The following is a 14788-nucleotide window of genomic DNA, read 5'->3' on the forward strand; positions in this document are numbered from 1 at the left end:
TTATAAACAGAGTAAACTCTATTCTGCGAGTACGAAACTGTTCAAAAGGACTTCTTTGTACACCTTCCTCTACATCCTTGGTTACATGTAGTGAAATCCCGTCAGTGGGTATAACGTTTAACTCCTCCATTGTTCCGTCACACGCTGATTTGATGCTAAGGCATGCAGAACAATACAACTGAAATCCATCTAATCTGCAGTTCTGTAACTTAAATATGTTCTAGACCCGTTTAAATCTCTTTTTCTTTTGCAGTGGGCACAGCGAGAGAGGCTATTTCCATGCAGAAAATATGTTGCCAAGGTAACAGAGGAGAGAGTGAGAGTATGTGAAAGAGAGAGAGAGCGAGAGGGAGCGAGAGAGGCTGAGATACTCCCTGAATACCAGGACTGCCGCTGCAGACGTAGAGCACAACGCTCCACCCTGTCAGCATCGCTACAGCAGATTCTCAACCCCGTGTTCGACACCCGTCACACGTCCGAGAGGGCCGACGTTGAACGCTTTAAATGTCAAGACGCTCGGGTTTTTATTCTAGTCTTTATTTGTCGAAGTGTCAAAGCAGAGAAGAGCAGAGGATGTCATTTATCTCTCTGCATCTCAGCCTCTTTTTTCACCTCAGTTCTCGTTATCAGCTCTCTCTCTCTCTCTCTCTCTCTCTCTCTGTCTCTACCTATATATAGACTGCCTTTCCTTCATTCCTCTGCCTCAGTTTCAGACTCTATCTATCCACACCTGTCTCCTCTCTCATCCTCTCTCTGTCAGATTGTGCTTCGTTGGGACGGCTGTAATTAACTACGCTGTTGCCAAAATATGTTGTACAAGGTTTACAATCTTAGTGTGATGGTTTAGAATGTCATATTACAATATGATATTAAAATATACACAATAATCCCCATATAATCATAAATGGATTCATTAAGGTAAAAAACAAAAAAAAAAAAAGCTGGTACTCAAATGTGAGGATTTGCTGCTTTTCTCTGTTTTATATCATTATAATTATAAAATAGAAATATATTTTTTTGCACTATTGTCTGACAAATAGTCTAAATGATTAACTGATTCCGGTTGTGGAAAGTAGCTAAAATATCTTATTTACTCAGTATTATAATTTTGAGCTACTTGTGACTTACTTTCTATTTTATGCTACTTTGTACTTCTATTCAACTTCATTTCTGAGGTAAATGTTGTACTTTTACTCCACTACATTTATGTGGCAGCTGTAAATCATCTGTGATTTAATATGAAAAAAGATATATGATGGACTTATAAAATACAATATCTTGTTATAGATGAAATCAGCAGTTACATAAGCAGTGTTTAGTTGTGGTTTCTTGTCACGTTTCTCAGATGGTTTCATTTGAATAACCGACAATTCATAGTATTTAACAGAAACAGCAAAAGAAAGCTCCATCTCGACAAGCTACAAGATTAAAATGCTGCTTATTCATGCATTAGTATTAGCAATCTTATTATGCTATATGCAATATTTTTACAGTCAAAGAGGCAATGTTACTGCAGAACAAGTACTACTGCATTTCAAACATAAGTACCCTGCTCTGCTTGTATTTGTGTACCTTTACAGTACCATCATTTTGAATGCGAGGCTTGTTCTTCTTATAGAGTACTTTGATATTGTTCTATTTCTCTTTTAACTTAAGCAAAGGCTTTGAGTCCTTTCTCCTCCATTATCAACAGGTTAATCACCAATGAAAATAATTATCAGTTGCAGCCCTAAAATATTGTACATTATAATAATGAGGGCTTTGAAGTCTGAGAGCGTGTCGAGTTCTTGGAAGCTGAGATTTAATTTGGTAAAGAGTGTGTGTATACTGGCTGCTGTGAAGCAGTGAGAGCTGCTCAGTCCCTACCTCTACCCATGGTGCCATACCATTTAGTACGCCAGACACAAAAGATTTGGTTTGTCCCAATACATAGTAGGTCAAATGCAGTACGCCAAATTTACCAAGATGTCCTAATGCATCCAAATGCATTTTGCAGGATGCAAGCCAGCATGCTTTTCTGGCTACTCCATAGACTTTAGCCATCTCGGTTTCAGGCCGTCGCCATCTTGTTTTTGTTGCAACCAGAAGTGACACAAGAGGATAGAGCTAAGTCCAACCTTAATAGGACATTTTTAGGCAACTGAAATGTAACAATTACCTTTATGAACTGAAAACACAATGTGAAAGGGTTACATTTTTATGAAGAAAACACTCCCAGACAAGACAACACTGTGCTAGCAAACTGTCAATCACAATGTAGCCATATCTAAAGCATAACCTGCTAAGTATGTATTTTGGGGAAATGAGACCCTAATTTACTAATGAACATCATGCTGTATTGAAGAAGACTTGAAACTAGAGATTGAGACCATAAACTCATGTTTACAATGTTTACTGAGGGAATAAATCAATATGAAGTAGAGTCATTTTCTCATAGACTCTTAATCAATCAGACCTTTTTAGCAACCAAAGGAGTCGCCCCCTGATCGCCATTTAGAAAGAATGAACGTTAAAAGCACTTTGGCTTCGAGAAGAATGAGAAGAGGAGATGTCATGCATCACAACCATAGACTGTTTATAAGAAGGTCATTACGCATTGTATCAGTTGGGGTTCAACACATGCACAGTAAAATCTGGTCTGCCTTTGTTGAAAGGCTCACTTACTGGCCTCACTTTTCAGAGACCGAGGTCGCCGCCAGCGCTATTCTGACCTACAACACTCTGTGCAGCGGGTAAATGAGCAAGAGGGTCAAAGGTCAAGGTGCATTGTTATGACAAAGAATGTCCCGATTGAATGCATACTGCATGCAACAGCACATCCTTTGTAAGGGCAGCTACAGTGTGTACTAAAAGTATGCAATTGTGAATGTAGACTGCATTCCACTTTGCATATTTTTCTTTTTTACTTATAGTACATATTGTAGCTGCCCTTATACAGTATGTACTGTTGCATGCAGTATGCATTTAACTGGGATCTTGCTGCAGAGGATTGTGGGTCAGAATAGCCAGAAAAGCATGTTATCTTGCATATGGCAAAATGGACGATATGCAGTATGTAGTATGTCATACTGCATTAGACATATGTATTGGGACATGCTAAATGCACAGGCAGTGTCAATCTGTCTTCTCTTTGTTGCCATGTTTGTCAGTGTCCACCATCTCAATTGGCCAGGTTGTGATCACTCACTTTGTATTTAGGTGTATTCAGTGCTGAATAACTATGAGTGTACTTTGTGTTTTTGTAGTACACGTCCAAACAGCTGGTGGACTGTTTGGTCCAGATTGTGGGAGGGTTGTACAGTCCTGTCTCTCACTGTAGTCTCCACCAGTCTTTCCCCGTCTCCCCCCCTCTGCCTCTCTCCTCCCATCAGCCCCCAGACGTCAATCAAAAAAATCGCCCTTTATTTGATTAATGCCTCATTTCAGGATCCTCATCACGTCCCCCGCTTCGCCGCACGCGGTCACTGAAGGTGAACTCTCTTCAAAAGAGCGTAGCCCGTTTGCATCTACATTTCAAATCTCTGTGACTGTACTGCTCGCACCAGAGATGTGATCGGCCTGCAGGTTCAGGTTCAGCTCTGCAAACGCGGTCCCAGTCAGATCAAGGGACCTTTAAAGCTCTGTTTATGGAGCGCTACCTGACATTATCAATTTCACCCGCAGTGGCTGTGTCCTCCCTTCAGCTGCAGAGGGTGACGACTGATCAAACAGCAGCTGTGGGGCCGCGGCTCTGTCATTCTCTTGTCCACACCTCCGTGTTGTTAGCGTGTGAGCTCTGTGTGCCCAATTAGCGTGAAATTCAAGTTAAATGTGACACCGTGGTTTGATATTTCAACTCAACAACCACACTAAGACGAGATCACTGTGAGCAATAAATAAGATTAGCGCAGAGAAACACAGCTGATTCATAATCCTGGTGTGAGCTGGTTAGAAAAGCCCTGGAGCCATGCAGATTTCTCTCCCTCTCTCTCTCTCTCTCTCTCTGTCTGTCTCACTCTCTCTCTCTGTGTAGAAGTGATTCAGTGAAGTGCAGACATGCATGCAGTGACATGCAGTAGTTTGGCAGCACTTCTGCGATGGACTAGCAAAGACAACGTGTCCCTCGACCTCCCAGCAGCCTCCGGTCCTCCGTTACCAGAAGCATGAAGCGATAACAAGATTAGCATAAGCACTTTTAGTAAGTCACTGTGAATTGGAGCCTTAAAGAAGCTTAAACTGTCCCCCCCACCACCACCACCACCTCTTCACCAGCAGCTGATAGATAGGAGATAGGATCTGACGGGCACATTTTCTCGGTTCTTCTCATAGAGAGCTGGCGAATCAATGAGGGATCCATCATGGGGGACGCTCGGTGTGCAGACAGAGCCAATCACTTCTATAAGCGATAGCAGCTATCAGGCAAATGGGCAGAAAATGGTTCCCTAATGGTGCCTGGTATGTCTGGTGCAAACTGCAGCCAGCCTCTTCGTCGTCCATCACCCCGGAGCATATGTAACTGAAGGGGGGGGAGGCGGCGGGAGACGAGAGGAAGAGTAGGAAGCATCTGTTTGTTCAGCGTGGGAACTCCTCAGGGTGAGTGTGGGGGGGGGCAGGATAATCTGGGTTCACGTCAAACCAAATCTGGTGTCTGTGACACTTGGGCGAGTGTCAATCAGTGGAAGTCACTCAGTCAGCAGCCCCCCCGTTGTGTGACCTTCACTCAGACGACTCCGGCGCTTTCTAATGGGATTTCGAAGAAGGAAAAAAAGAAAGATGCTCGCTCATTTTCTGTCTCGGCTTTGTCAGATTCCTGTTGGTAATTGAAGCACGGTTGACTCAAAAAGCTGAGATCATAAAAAATGAATGACTCAAGCCCTTCTCTAAAACCCCCCTGAAATCTGCAGAGTCAGCGGCAGGTAAACACTAGTCAAAGAGAGAGAAGTCGTTTTTTGGGGGGTTTTGGTGGTGAGCAGTTTAACATCATAACTGGACCAGGATCAGCTGTCGGCTCTAATCAGGACTTTTTGACGAGACAGAAACAGTTTGTCGTTGAGTAAACAAGGAAGTCTTTAGTTTAGATTTGACCATTTCAATTATCTGCCCCCTTTACCCAGACTGCTGTTTTCCCAGAAACAGTAATCACATCCACTATTAATGAGCCGTGATGTTCACCCTGGACCCATTTACTCTTCTCAATAATGCATACTCTTTGGAATTGCCTGTGCATATTTTACACTGTGACACCTCACCCCCCCACCCACCCCTGAGACTGATATCAGTGGTATTTTGGTTTATCTAGTCCCAGGCTCTCTCTACATGTACTCCAAGGGATAATGCTTGCCAAGGGAACAATGTCTCATGTGGGTCTCTCTTGACTAAGACCGCCTGCTGTGCAGAGATAATGAAACACCGAGCTGCAGCGTGGAGAGCAAAAGGTGCTAACACACTTGTTGAAGGACCTCGGCCCTCTTAGATTAAGGCCTCTCTTTAACTGTGATTTTAATAGGCTCTCCAGTTTGTTGAAATAAGCCCAACGATCTCTTTAAATAAGACAATTGACCACAAATTGGACGCATCAGTGCCTCCCCAAATGCGATTTTCCCCCACATCACGATTGTCATTAAAAGCTGGCAATGGTGCCATCGATGGCCATGTTGGTTTAAGTGCTCCGTAAAGAGAGTCGTCCTGCCAGAGCCAAGTGAAAGTCACACAAAAGGAATGAAAAGCCCATTAGCAATGACAGCATAGAATGGATTTAATCAGTGGAACAGTGAGGCTACTATTGAGCAGAGCGGAGGGGAAAGCGGGGAGGAGGGGGGGGGGGGGGGGGTAATCAAAATGCTCCTGACGGTCACTCTGACCCCGGGTGGCATTTGAGCAGCATATCGAATCAGCACAGACTGATGAGGGATCGGCCGGTCTGTTTGCAGAGGGCAGGTCAGCCTCGCAAGACAGATTGGCAGGTTCAGCTCTCAAGTGGGCCAATGGGGTGGGGGTGGGGGGGGCAGAGGAGTGAGTCAGCATGATGCAAGACATTAGGCCGGAGAGGAAGGCGACTAGACACAAAAGGCCAAGGAAACACATTATAGGGGTTTGGAAAGCGGGTCAGGCTCGTGAAGGGGAGCGTGTGGTTGGGATCTGACCACGGGGCTCTGCTCGTTGCCAGACCTCCAGACACGAGGTCGATCACCCGCACTCACCCCGCCGCCACCTCCTCCTCCTCTTCTCCTCTCACCCCCTTTGTGAAGGTGCACTGAATACCGAAGAGCCAGAGGCTGCACGGCTGGCTTACAAAGGATGCTCTTTTCTCCGTCTCCTGCACTCCTCGGTTCTGTTTCGCTCTACATTCTCTCTCTCGCTCCCTCTGCCCTCTTCCTCTCGTCTCCCTTTTTCTCCTCGTCTCCGAGCCGCCTCGCTTTCTTCTCTGCACCTCTCGCTCCCTCTCCATTTCTTCATCCTCACCCTCACCCCCTCCGCCTCCCACCCATCGTCGCTGTATATTTGTTTCACAGAACCTTCCATGTACTCCTCTCTGCTTCGCCTCCTCTCCTCCCCTCTCTTTCTCTCTCTCTCTCTCTCTCTCCCCAGAAATGCATCTATTATTAACACACACCTCTGGCTTTCGCAAAAAGACGGAACCAAGGTTCAAGCCAAGGTCCTCGGCATTTTAATCACCTGTAATGAGCAAGAAATAAGAATTTACAGTGTTTGAATCCTGCCTGTGCGAGTAACAGCTATTAATGTATGTCTTTCATACAGGTCTCGCTGCACAATGCTGTATTTGCAACAAACAATGTGCTGTATCCTTTGAGACACATGCTGAGAGAGACATACGAGTGCATGGATATAAAAATCAATCAGGCCGCATCCGACCACCAAAATCCACAGTGAATCAGAGCTCGTATTCCAGCAGATAATGCGTATCGTGTCTGTCCTGCTGTCAGGGAGACATTACTGTAACTGTAGAATTAGTCGTGCACGGGTTCCCACTGTGGAGGTCGTGTTTAACCTCGGCTGCCGTCCGAGCGGTGCACGGCGCTGTCAGAGCGGGAGGCGTCCCCGGTGACTAGCGCGGCGCTCTTTTCATCTTTTGCTTCCCTCCTCTCTCTTTGAACAAACACAGGGGCTCAGGGCAGGGATCTGTCAGAGGTCCAACGGCTCGCAGAGAGAGGGGGGAATCGTGCTGCTGCAAGACTACCGAAACCCCAAAGTCATTACCACTTTTGAGCTTGCTGAACTAAAGGGATGCATCTATTGTAGCTCAGAAAGGGGGGCTGCTCTCTAATTCTGATGTTCACAAGGCAGGCTGAAAATGAGAAAAGTCTGAGTTGTCCCTTTTATCACTGGTTTATTTATACTGGTAAACATCAAACAGAAACAACAGCAAAATCAAGAGCTGACGTCCTCCCATACTTGTGATTATCGTTTCTCTTACACCGACAGAGTTCATTTACAATGGTTGTCATCTGCATGATAACGTCAGTGAGTAAAAAATACGGAAATGGAACATTCCTTTTGGATCTCATCCACGCGTGATATCAGATTACGTCCCGCACCTGTCATGCCCGTTGGTGTTGGTGTGAATTGTCGCTTAAATCAGTCCTGACAGGAATCCTATCAGAGTTGAGTCTTTATGTAATTATCTGATAAAAATGTATCGATTCAAACCGGAGGGCAGTATTAGGCTGAGTCGACTTGTGCCACGAAAAAAAAGTACTGCATTGTGCTGTGTCTGGGGATGAAAAGATGGAGCGCTGTCTTTCTACTACATTCTGTTCAAACACCTCTGGGATGTAAAGCAACTTGGAAATCTCTCCAAAAGGTAATTAAGACATGTCACCGTCTGTCTGTGCAGCCGGAGACAAGGATCGCGTTCAGAGTCTAGAGAGGCTGTGTTTCTTTCTTTGTTACAATACAGCATGTCAAGGTTACTGTATTCAATACCACGTGAACACTTATGGTTGTACTGAGATATACAGCATCTCACACAACTAAACATTTTTGTACATGACGTTGTTTTATACATCGTTGTGCCTTGTTGTCGTCAAAGTTTGATCAAAAGTTGTTGTAAAGACGACTTTGATTGGTTATAAGGTAGAAAACAAATGTAACGTTTCCCATAACCCTGTTTGCCTGCCTCGGCCCCATATATATTTATATATATATATATTTATATATATATATATATATATATATATGAGAGAAGCTTACAGGTCCCTCAATAGAGAGCACAACAGCTCAAAACGAGGCATAAAATCCCTGTGTTCCACAACGGGCCACAAATCCAACCCAAGAAAAATGAGAGAACGCAGGTCATAAACTCCAAATCATAAAGTGCTCTCCAGGAGCCACTCAGACCTGGAGAGCTTGTCTCTGGCCCGGCGAATGTTTGTTGTGCTCTCCAGCTGCGGCAGCTCTCCGCTCATCGACAGGCTCCGCTTGGAGCGCAGGCTGGCCCCGGGTTTGGGGTAGGCCACGTAGCAGCGCTCCCTGTATGAGTCTGCGTTGAGGGAGTGCCTCCGGTTCACCCTCACTCCCCCCGCAGGAACAGTCATGTAATGATGAGGGGCCTGTTGTTGGGGCCGCGGACCCCGGGGAACAGCGGTCCACTTGGTTGGCTGTCCGGGAACCGCCAGAGCGACGGCCGTGGTCGTTTTGACCTCTGACGACGAGTTATTCCGGTTCATGTTGTCGAGCTCGACGTCCGCCTGAGCTTCAGCCCGGTGAGCCTCTGAGGGTTTTGGTGGAGCGTTGGAGCGTTTGGGCCTCGGGGCGCCCGGAGAGGCCGGGTGCCAACTGTGGCTCGCAGCGGAGGTAGAGACAGTGCAGTCCGGGACGGAGGTTTTGGTGGAGGCTGCAGTGACCGGCGGACGCTGCTTGGTCGGCTCCGGCGGCGGCAGGGAGATTCTGAGGCACTCCTTTTCGTTTTTCTCCGGACGAAGCACCTGCTTGGAGAGAGACTTGGGAATCCCGCAGCCCTGCAGCTGTCCGTCACTGCTCAGTGAACGAATATCACCCATCTCTAGAGCCTGACAAGAGCGGGCGAGAGAGGCGTGAAAGCAACACTATTAGACTGAGTCAATATCAACAGAAATAATGAGCAGAAAAAAAGGACAAAACGATGCCAAACTGACCTTATCTGCATCTCCTTGGTTACACACCCGGTAGCGCACAATGAGGAAGATGATAAAGGCGAGCACCGAGGCCACGATAATCCCTCCGATGATAACCACAATGGTGCCGCCGAGAAACTGAGACTGCATGAAATGGCATCTCAGGTACTGCGGCTCCGTGGTAAAGTGGATGCAACCTATCACCCTGGTGGCGGTCAGCGAGGTCACCTGGTCATCGTAGATGGCGAGCACACACAGGTCATACTGCGTACCGGCAGCCAGGTTGTTTACCAGGATGCTCTTACTGGTCGGGGGGATCATTCTGTAAAAATAGAAAAAAAAAACCTTTGTGAGTTCTGATTTAGATTAGGGAGGGTTACATGAAAGGAGACAGAAGCAAATCAGATTTTCCAGCTTGTTGTTTTAAAGGGATGAAATGAAATGATAGTCATTTATCTCTCAGGAGCCTATTCAAGATCCTTCTTGGCATAATCTTTAGTGACATTTGATTTATTTTTCTCCAGCATCTTTACAGATAAAAGATTCCTTTTAGTCGCTCGGCATGCAGGATGCCTCTTTATTTTTTCACAACATCAGCATTGCCGGCCTCCTGAATTCAGTAGCCAATGCCAAACACCATATGTTTAGTTGGCTTCCGAGTTTCTATAAAAGACCAAATAAGTGGTCTGTGCTGCGATCCTGTCACATCACAGTGATTAGCACTAAATACGGAGGGAAAAGATTGCTGAGATGAAAGAACGTTGTGTACACCGGTTTCTCAATCTGCATGTGCGAAAGCCTGGGATGCTTTTTTGTAAAACGTTGGCGGACTCTTTCATCTTCCTATCAGTCCGTGGCTTAGTGCTGACATTGGGTTTTGATTTTGTTGATGAAGCATTATCAAGGTTTTGCACATAGTAAATGATACTGAGATGAGGGGGGGGGATTATGAGTCAAAGAATAAGGATTCATATACAGTGCATTAGTCTGTCTTCCTTATAGGATTAATAGACACTGTAAATAATCATGTCGACAGCCAATCCGGTTCCTAACGACTAAATATTTAGAGGGATTTAAGCAACCGAAGCAGACTATAAAGGAAAAACAAGGGTGAAGGTGTTTTAATGATATGATTCCAACCAGCTTAAGTTTATTGGCATCAAATCAGACTCAGATTTAAGGTTTGTTCAGCGTTAATAGCTTTATTCTGACAGTTTTTAAGAAAAAGAGAAGCTTTGTTTTAACCCAGCTGGTCAGGTGTAGCCGTTTACCTGTAAACCAGTGAATCATCATAGCTGCCGTTGTATTGGATCTGAAACATGCGTATTCCAGGAATACTCCTCTGGAAGTTGAACTTGACCAGGGCCGAGGTGGACGTGGCCTCGGCGATCACCACTTTCTTCTCCTGGCTCGTCTTTGCGTTCCCCAGAGGCAACCCTCCTCCATCTGAGCCCGTCTTGGTCACCGTGGCGATATCGGATGACCCCGGGTCGGGCTCCTGCTCCGCGCCCGTGTTGTTGGTGATGTGGGGGAGTTTAGCGATGACCAGGTCCACCGTCTGCTGCGCCTCACCTGCCGGGTTGGAGGCCACGCAGGTGAAGGAACCTGGAACACAAACTGAATATATTATCGTCCTTCATGATATTTACTGTGGCGTACGGATTAGTATTGAGGGCCACACAGGCATTCAAGTTGCAATATAAACATATCTAGTCACATTTAAATAAAATTGTTTGGCATTTCGGGAACTTTATAAAGCCCCCAAGGTCCTGAAAGATATTTATATTTTATAGTAAATTGCCATGAATAAGAGTCTCCATAGTAATGCACTTTATTGATTTCTTGCCGAGAGTTAGAGGATCAAATTATAGCATTTTCATATCTGTAAATATAAGACTACAGCCATCTGTCGGTTAGCTTAGCTTAGCTTAGCTTAGCATAAAGCCTGGGGGAAACAACTAGCCTGGCTCTGTGCAAAAGTAACCTGCTAGCACCTCTAAAGCGCACTGATTAACATGTTATATCTCTTCTATTTAATAATGGGAACAACCTAAGTGTAAAACAACAAATGTTTTTTTTACTGGAGTTTTCTCATCACCACAAGGTTGCTCTCAGGCCATTAAATAGTACAGCTCATCAACCCCCACAGTGAAATCCCAATACGCTGTTTTTACACTGTTTTTGTACAGATTAAACAAACATGATGGTGTGTTAATTAGTGAGTTTAAGAGATGCTGGAAGGTGGCTTTTGTTGTGTTTGGCCAGAGTCAGGCCAGCTGTTTCCCTCCGTTTACAGTCCGCTAAGCTAAGCTTACTGGCCTCTTAATGTACTGTAGCTTCATATTTAATTGACAGACATCACATCTAACACTCAGGAAAAAAAATAGTTATATAGTTTTGAACCGTGTGATGATTTAACCTCATAAAGGTTCCGATACCATTTTTCCAGATACCTGAATCCGATACCAATGTGTTAAATACAAGTCCCGGTTTGCTGTTAGTTACTTTCCAAGATAAATATTGCTAAATTACTGACATTTTGTTAGCACTGGCTAAAAATACATTCCTCATTAGCAGCTGTCTGATCAGTCTTGCACATTTGCAACTCTACACAGAGATGAGAAAGAAGTGTTTAGGCTCTCTCATTAGCTTCCGTCATCCGTTTTGGACTCAGAGCTGATAATTGAAGTAGCTAACGAGTCGCTTCCTTCTGGTCTCTGTTGACAGTTGCATGTGTGAAGAACCAATCCTTCAGGATGTGAGGATCGTGTAGCATGTGTCATGTGTTTTTGTGTTTTCTGTGTAGCATAAATAAGCTAATGAGTGATATGTTAACATGATATTGGATCAGAGCATTGATGCGTACTCGCCGATACCTGATCCATAATTTGGGGCTTAATCAGAGGCATTTCTGATATTGGTATCAGCGAAACTCTTGAAACATAAAGCGGCAAGAAAGTTCCTTATTTTAAGTTGCTCTATATGACTTAGCCAACAATGTGAGAAAGTCATTTCTCATTCCATTGTGACCTCAATCAGTTTGCAAGCCAGCACTCTTCCACACTCCAAACTTTATCGCCTGATGTAGACAAATACTTCAGGCCTATAGCCTTCTGAGGACACGAGCAAACAACTAATTTCGTTCAGTCAACAACACAAACGCAGCATCCCGGGGGCAGTAAACAGACCGGAGTCCTTGACGGTGCTGATGAGGATGTCCAACGTGCCGTCTGTGTGGACGGCGGCCCTGGAGGAGTTGGACATAAGGCGTCCGTCAGGGGCGATCCAGTGGATAATGGGGTCGGGGTCGCCCCTGGCCTTACAACGCAGAGTCACACTCTGACCCTCCAACGCTCGCAGCTCCTGGAGGAGAGCGAGGAAAGGCGGTTAGTGGGAGGACTTCAGCAGAAACTGAAAAACACTTTGGACAAACAGTTATCTGTAAGTGTGGATTGAATACTATACTCAATGCCCTTATTGACGATGTTGTGTTTAAAAGCTCTATTCCCTATAAATATTATCAACAATTGATCATTGTCTAGATATTGAATTAGCATGCTTATGAAGGCAAGATAATCAATGTGACGGTGCAGTGCAGTGATTGTGATGGAGTCCAAGTAAAACATAATTTCCTCTGCAATTATGCAAAAGAGGCCTGCAGAATGTAAATGAGATGATATAGCTGTAGTTGTTTGGCAAGGATTTGATCAGATAATTTTGTTTGGATGCATGAATCAAGGGCTAAATCACTCTAAGCTTTCCCTGTGTAATAAGAGCTCCACTGCGGATCCGTCATAAAACCTGCAAATAGCTTTATTGAAATGGCAACTGAAAATCCTGCTAGAGAACGTCTCTAAAAGAACTCTCCACAGGCCACAGTTTGATTACATATTTTAAGTAAGTCCAATATATTCTACAATATTTTGTTGGATGAGCGGGGCCCAGATGAGTCCCACCAGTCGTGTAAGACTCTCCTGGCTCGCAAAGCTAATATTTGGTGTGACAGTCGAAGAAAGCATAAAGTGCCACCTCGGATTAACTGAGGCAGAAACGAATGTCTAGCTCAGTAGGGAGTGTTGTGTCTGCACAGCTCAATTTGGGTGCGTTATATACCTGAGAGTGCCTGGTGATGAGAGGAGGCTCACACAGGAACTCTTCCTCTGAAACCGTCCAGAAATAGCGTCCAGCGAGGTGTTGTGGCGAGGCACATGTCTCCAGATCATCCTCCCTCCGCAACCTCCGCAACCAGAGCAGCTCGCAGTTACACCTCAGCGGGTTTCCTCCGAAGCTCAACGCGAACGACGTCGGCCCCATTATCCCAGAGGTGGCCAGGACCCCGGCTCTCTGGAAAATGGGGTCTGGAGGAAGCTTCTGGAGCTTGTTGGAAGTCACGTCAAGCCTCTTGAGCTTCTGCAGCCCAGAGAAGGTGCCCTCTGGGATGTAGCTGAGCATGTTGTGGTCCATGTTGAGAGTGTGGAGACTGGACATCCTCTGAATGGCCACCCACGGAGCACTTTCCAAGTTGTTGTAGGACAAGTCGAGCTCCTCCAGCGCCGTCAGATCATTGAAGGCCCCGATCTGGATGTGGGTGAGCTGGTTGTTGTTGAGGATGAGGTGGTGCAGCTTGGACATGCCGCTGAAGGTGTCGTTGATGATGCGCGCCAGCCGGTTGCTATCCAGGTGGAGCGCCCGCAGGTTCTCCAGGTCTTTGAAAGCGAGCGGCGCGATGGAGCCGATGGTGTTCCGAGAGAGGGTCAGGTCCACCAGCCTCGTCATGTTGGCAAAGTCTTTGCGTTTGATGCTGGTGACAAAGTTATCCCCGAGACGCATCTCCACCGTGTGCCTGTCGATGTTCGGGGGCACAAAGAGGAGCCCCTTTTTGTCGCACAGAGTCGCCAGGTTGGGGTTAAGCACCTGGCAGACGCAGCGTTTGGGGCAGACCTGGACTTTGTGGGCCTTCACAGCCACGCCGAGGACTATCAGGTAAACCAGGAGATACTCCATTTGGCTTATCAGTCAGGTTAATACACCTAAAACACCACAAATCGAAAAGAGAGAAACAGACGGTCATATTATTCATTCAGCCGTTGAGGAATGCAAAGCATGAAATCTGCGATTGTTATTTCTATCACCTTTATCAAACTGTAATTTATGTAGCTGGGTAATCACACATGCACTGAGAGCTCCCTCTTGAAAAAGGGAATTTGGGGAATTGCCGAACTGCTGCGTAAGGTTAGAGCCTTTCCACTAGATTTGAAACACCATCATTGCCAGCTCACAGCTGAGATTTACAGACAGTCCAAAGCAGGAGAGGGGGAGACGACGCCTGAACAAACAATAACTGCTGTGCTATCAGACATGAGACAAATTAGTCACCTGCAGACTTGAGAGTGAAACATTAATAAGTAATCTTGAATATTCTTTCTGACAGCTCTCCTTTTTTAGCCCCCTGCTTCCCTGATCGTACTTTTTTTTTTATATGATAATGCCATTCCTTTTTATGTTTGTGTGCAGAAGGATGAAAGTCTAGACTGGCAGTCCAAGGCCTCGTCAGAATTAGACTGATATCTACCAGGACAATATCGCCAATAGGATGGGATGATTGGGCCCAGTGCCTCAGCGAGGATGTGCTATGCCTTGCTATTGATTTTCTCTCTGCTGCTACTCTTACTTATGACACAGCTGAAATGGGGATA

At 45.6% G+C, this 14788-nt stretch overlaps 1 protein-coding gene across 1 annotated transcript; it reads right to left on the minus strand.

The window, feature by feature from the left end:
• Nucleotides 1–8306: 8306 nt before the first annotated feature.
• On the minus strand, nucleotides 8307–14096 carry lrfn5b (leucine rich repeat and fibronectin type III domain containing 5b). The gene is made up of 5 exons (XM_054618789.1): nucleotides 13206–14096; nucleotides 12281–12455; nucleotides 10364–10697; nucleotides 9114–9414; nucleotides 8307–9008 (listed from the first exon to the last, which is right to left on the minus strand). The coding sequence occupies exons 1-5, from the start codon at nucleotides 14094–14096 to the stop codon at nucleotides 8307–8309; spliced, it is 2403 nt and encodes an 800-aa protein (XP_054474764.1).
• Nucleotides 14097–14788: the final 692 nt, after the last annotated feature.

The sequence above is a fragment of the Anoplopoma fimbria genome, chromosome 18 (assembly GCF_027596085.1).
Source record: "Anoplopoma fimbria isolate UVic2021 breed Golden Eagle Sablefish chromosome 18, Afim_UVic_2022, whole genome shotgun sequence".
NCBI lineage: Eukaryota > Metazoa > Chordata > Actinopteri > Perciformes > Anoplopomatidae > Anoplopoma > Anoplopoma fimbria.